Here is a 4,949-nt window from a genome sequence, read left to right as displayed (position 1 = left end):
GGACATATTTTACAATGACCAGATTCCCCACTCCATCTAGATGTGCGGTCTTTAGCAAGAAGGCGGCCATGCATTATGATCCACATACAAGATTTAACACGTTGAGGCCCATGCCATTTCCATATGGTAGTCCAAGAATTTTTCAACGGCATGAGAGGGAAACCAAGCATGTTATAATACGCGGTTTTAACTAAAGAGCAGCCAACCTTTTGATTTCTCCAACCACAACGAATCGGGCGAAGTAAGTATCGTCCATGCAAGCTTGTGAAAGAAAGCCATATTTTGGACACGAAGGTTAATCACACCTAAGCCACCCATGCTCTTAGGCTTGCAAATATTATCCCATGCAACCAGATGAGATCTCCTTTGACCATTTTTATCACCCCAAATAAAGGCACGCTGCAACTTCTCTATTTCATCACAAATGGCTACAGGAAGCAGACTGTGTTGCATTTGAAATATAGGAGTTGCTGAAATAACGGAGTTGGAAAGTGTAATTCGACCGGCAAAAGATAAGACCTGGTTACTCCAACCAGATAACTTGTGCCTAATTCTTGCAACAACATCAGCATAATGGTCTTTGGTTACTCGACCATGTTTCATCATGGACCCAAGATATCTCCCTATATTGTGAGTTTGCTTGAAGCCACACACATTTGTGATATCATCTGCAATGTGAGCATCTGTATTTTTCGAGAAGAAAATACTAGATTTCGGAATACTAACCTTTAGGCCAGACATTGAACTAAAAGTCTCCAAGCAATCCACTATAACTTTGATTTGATCTAGAGAAGCTTCTGCAAACAACATCAAATCATCAGCAAACATCAGATGGGCTATCTTAGGACCTTTTGATCCCACGGAGATTGGCTTCCATCTCTTATTGTCAACCGCATCTTGAATGAGATGAGACAATTTTTCCATAGCTAGAACAAAAATGTAGGGAGATAAAGGATCACCCTGACGAACTCCTCTTGAAGGAAGGAAGTCACCTGCAATGGCTCCATTCCAAAGCACTGAGACCTTATCAGAGTTGATACAATTCATGATAATATTTGTGAACCAGTGTGGGATTTGAATTTCATCCAAAATTTTACGAACAAACTCCCAATTTAACATATCATAAGCCTTTTCCAAGTCGATTTTAATTGCCATGAAACACTTTCTTCCTCTCATTCTACGCATTGAATGGATCAGCTCTTGGGTGATGATGATGTTGTCCTGGATATGTCGTTTAGGAACAAAACTAGCTTGGAAGGGAGACACCATCTCTTCCATTAGGGGCTTCATTCTGTTAACCAGAATTTTACTGAGGATTTTATAAATGACATTGCACAAAGAGATTGGTCTGAGCTGCTTAGCACTTTCAGGTCTCTTTACTTTTGGAATGAGGACCAGAAGAGTCGAGTTCACAAGGTGAATCAGATTGGGATTCTGAAACATCATGTTAACATCCTTAATAACATTAGTCTTAATAAGACTCCAATTCTTATGAAAAAAGGCAGCTGGAAAACCATCTTCCCCTGGAGCTTTTGACCCATTGATACTAAAAACAGCTTTTGAAATTTCGTCATCCGAAAGATTACGAGTCAAATTAGATAGCAGATCATCGTGCAGAAGGGGCCAAGTAGTCTTTGATTTCACCCAATCACGATTAAGGACTTCCTCACTAAACAAGTTGCTATAGAAATCTGTTACCAATTGATGAAGTTGTCTAGCTTCCTTCACCCAAATCCCATCAGAATTTTTTAACTCAAGAATCCTATTCGAACTTCTTCGAGTAGCTGTTTTAATGTGATAGAATTTGGTGTTTCTATCCCCATCATTTATCCATTTCACCCTGGCTTTTTGAAACCATAAGATCTCTTCTTGTATGAGAACCGCATCAAGGTCCTTCCTAACCTCCTTTTCTCTAGATTGGAGAGATAAGTTGGTATGATAATCAACATGATTCTGAATTTCTGCAATACTATGCAATAGGTTAGTCTTCCTATTGAAAATGTTGCCAAAGACTATCTTGTTCCATCTTTTTAAATTTGGAGTCAGATCATGCAGATTCGTTCTAGTGTCTTTCACAACATTCCAGCTCCTAGCCAGAAACTGAGTAAAGTTATAATGCTCCATCCAAGCAATCTCAAAGCGAAAGGGACGATTTTTCCAACCTGTGTCCAAGTTAGACAAGTAGACCAAAATGGGACTATGATCAGAATAAATCCGTGGAAGTACCTTAACGCCAGCATCAGTAAAGGTAGTCTTCCAACTTGCATTAGCACAGGCTCGGTCCAGCCTCTTAAAAACACGATCAAGATGAAGAAACTTCGGACCCTTCCATGTAAACCAAGGACCTGATCCTCCAAGATCCAGCAGCTTGCAATTATGAAGAACATTTGCAAAATTGGAACATCTGTTTAAGTTAACTCTACAGCCACCTTTCTTCTCATCCCGATTTGCTATTTCATTAAAATCCCCAGCCACCAACCACGGCCCATTACAATGGAGACTAATGTTTAGCAGATCATCCCATAGCTCCTTTCTATTTTCTTCCCTAGGACTCGCATAAACTGCCGTGCAAGAAAAGGAAGGAACATGAAAATTCTGAACTTTAAAATGAACAAACTGTTTTGTGTGATTAATAATTTCAACGAGACCCGTCTCATCATTCCAGAGGATCCAAATACCCCCTGAGTAACCTTCTGCCTCTTGAACAAAAGCATGCTTAAACCCAGATTTTCGGATAATGTCAGAAGCTTTTTGACCACTACACCGAGGTTCTAGAATCACTACAATACTAGGCTTATATTTCCTAGTAAACAGAAAAAGCGAATTTTGAAACTGGGGTTTCACTGCTCCCCTACAGTTCCAGAAGAATAAATTCATTAAAAACTATGTTGAACGCAAGACTCCAAGGTTCTTGCATCCTTCATTCTTGAAATATCTTCCTGGTGAACTCTGTCCACCTCCATGCACGTAGAGATGGTTGAGGTTTCAGGATTTTGGATGTCGCTGCTGTTGTCAACTGATATATCAGGACCAGTTTTATGAAATGTGTCATATAACTGCTCTTGATTCTGGTTCAAAGTGCTATCTGTTTTCATCCCATTTTCCTGATCATGTTGATTTGTTTGCATAGGACTAACCGCCATGGGAGTAGCAATTGATGGAGATGGTGGAACGGGAGTATGATCTTCACGATTTTCACTCTGGACTGGACACCTCTTACCCGTGCTTGAAGAATGAGCCGCATGCATAGTAGGAACCGTTGATTTAGTCCTAGGGGTATCTTTGGACTTTTTGGATTTAGTCCATATTTTCTGAGGAATTTCAAACTGAGGGGCCCCCATATGAGGAGTAACAGAATTAATTATTTGATTATGATCCTCCTCATTAATAGGTCCAGCTGTTAAGATTGCAAACCGTGATTGCGTAATTTCCTCCTTATCACCATGATTATCTCCATGATTATCGCTGGTCATAACTCCCTTATTACCATGATTACCATGATTATCGCTGGTCATAACTCCCTTATTACCATGATTACCATGATTATCGCTGGTCATAACTCTCTTATCACCATGATTATCTCCATGATTATCGCTGGTCATAACTCTCTTATCATTATTCCTTTGTAACGTTTTTGAACCAGCGCCTGGCTGGACTGCACCGGCCGTCTGAGGAGGTTGCCGGCTCCTGCGTTGACGATTAACAACCATCCAAGGTCCCAATCCTTTACTTCGATGGAATTCTGAGTTGCCAGGTTCCTCTTGATGAATTTGATCGTCATTATGAATATCGGATGAACTGCGTTGCTTTGGAGCAGCTGAACAATTCTCGGTGCTATGTCCATATTTCCCACAACCAAAACAAATGAGCCCTAATCCTTCATACTCAATTTGTTTGGTAAATCCTTCCAGAACATAATCACCCTTTAATGGCTGAGATAGGTCCAGTTCCACACATATTCTTGCAAACCGTCCTCTTACATGAGCATTTGTATTGCTGTCTACCTTGATCATCTTGCCTAACCAGTTTCCAATCCTTCTAAAAAAAGCTTCATCATAGAATTCAATGGGAATATCCGGTAGACGAATCCAAGCAGCAATCTTAGCAATTCCAGCACTATTAGGTCTGAAAGTTGGTTCCCACTTCCTCAACGATAAATAATGACCCAAAACAATCCATGGACCACCGTTCAACGCAAAATTGAGATCATCTTTCTCACTAAACTGGACTACGAAAAAGTCATTACCAATATCAGTGACATTGATTTTGCCTTTTCTAGCCCATAAGACATTTATTTTTTTCTTCATAAACTCCACCCCAATTTTCTTCCCAAGGAGTTTAACAATCAGAGCTTTCTCCCAAGGTTTCCTCATTCTCTTCCTTGCTCTTTTGGTGCAACTAAAATAAGTACGCCCATCATCTTCCTCCCACATCTTAATTCCTCCATGGTTGACATCCTCCTCCTCAGCAGGTTCCTCCCCATCTAAGTCTTCCTCGGCAGACGCCTCTCCTTCCCATTCATCATCTTCTCCATTATGACGCATCAGAATTTCCCTCCAGGTTGAACGTTGGTCATTCTCATCTTCCATCCAACCTTCATGTCTAGGTATCATAGATACATCATTTGAAAACTGATCTCCCTCACATTTATTCCTCTTATTACTTCTTTAAAGAATACCCTTTTAACTTAGTATCAATCTTTCAAACGTCAAATAAATCATGGAATAATTGTTATTCACAGAATAAAATAAAATAAATAGCATCAAATGTTATCGTAATGGTACCTACCTTCTTCAACACTAAACTAACCAATATCTCCGAGTGGAATTTATTCTTCCACTCGTCTTCCTTTCTTCCATCTTTACTTGCGAGTCCACTTCCACTACAGCACGATATAAAAAAATTTATCCAATAATAAAAATAATTATAATAATGAGAATTATTAATTT

General features: G+C 39.7%; 1 protein-coding gene across 1 annotated transcript; it reads right to left on the bottom strand.

The window, feature by feature from the left end:
• Positions 1 to 1,839: 1,839 nt before the first annotated feature.
• Positions 1,840 to 4,613, bottom strand: LOC133297048 (uncharacterized; the record flags this gene model as incomplete). The annotated part of the gene is made up of 4 exons (XM_061496107.1): positions 3,641 to 4,613; positions 2,902 to 3,451; positions 2,644 to 2,851; positions 1,840 to 2,367 (listed from the first exon to the last, which is right to left on the bottom strand). Coding segments are annotated over exons 1-4 (2,259 nt in total), but the record flags the coding sequence as incomplete, so codon positions are not given.
• Between the last annotated feature and the right edge of the window lie 336 nt (positions 4,614 to 4,949).

Source organism: Gastrolobium bilobum, unplaced genomic scaffold, assembly GCF_033153095.1.
Source record: "Gastrolobium bilobum isolate Gb01-03AN ecotype WA unplaced genomic scaffold, APGP_CSIRO_Gbil_v1 utg5068, whole genome shotgun sequence".
NCBI classification, from domain to species: domain Eukaryota; kingdom Viridiplantae; phylum Streptophyta; class Magnoliopsida; order Fabales; family Fabaceae; genus Gastrolobium; species Gastrolobium bilobum.
This window is presented reverse-complemented; position numbering and strand designations above follow the sequence as displayed.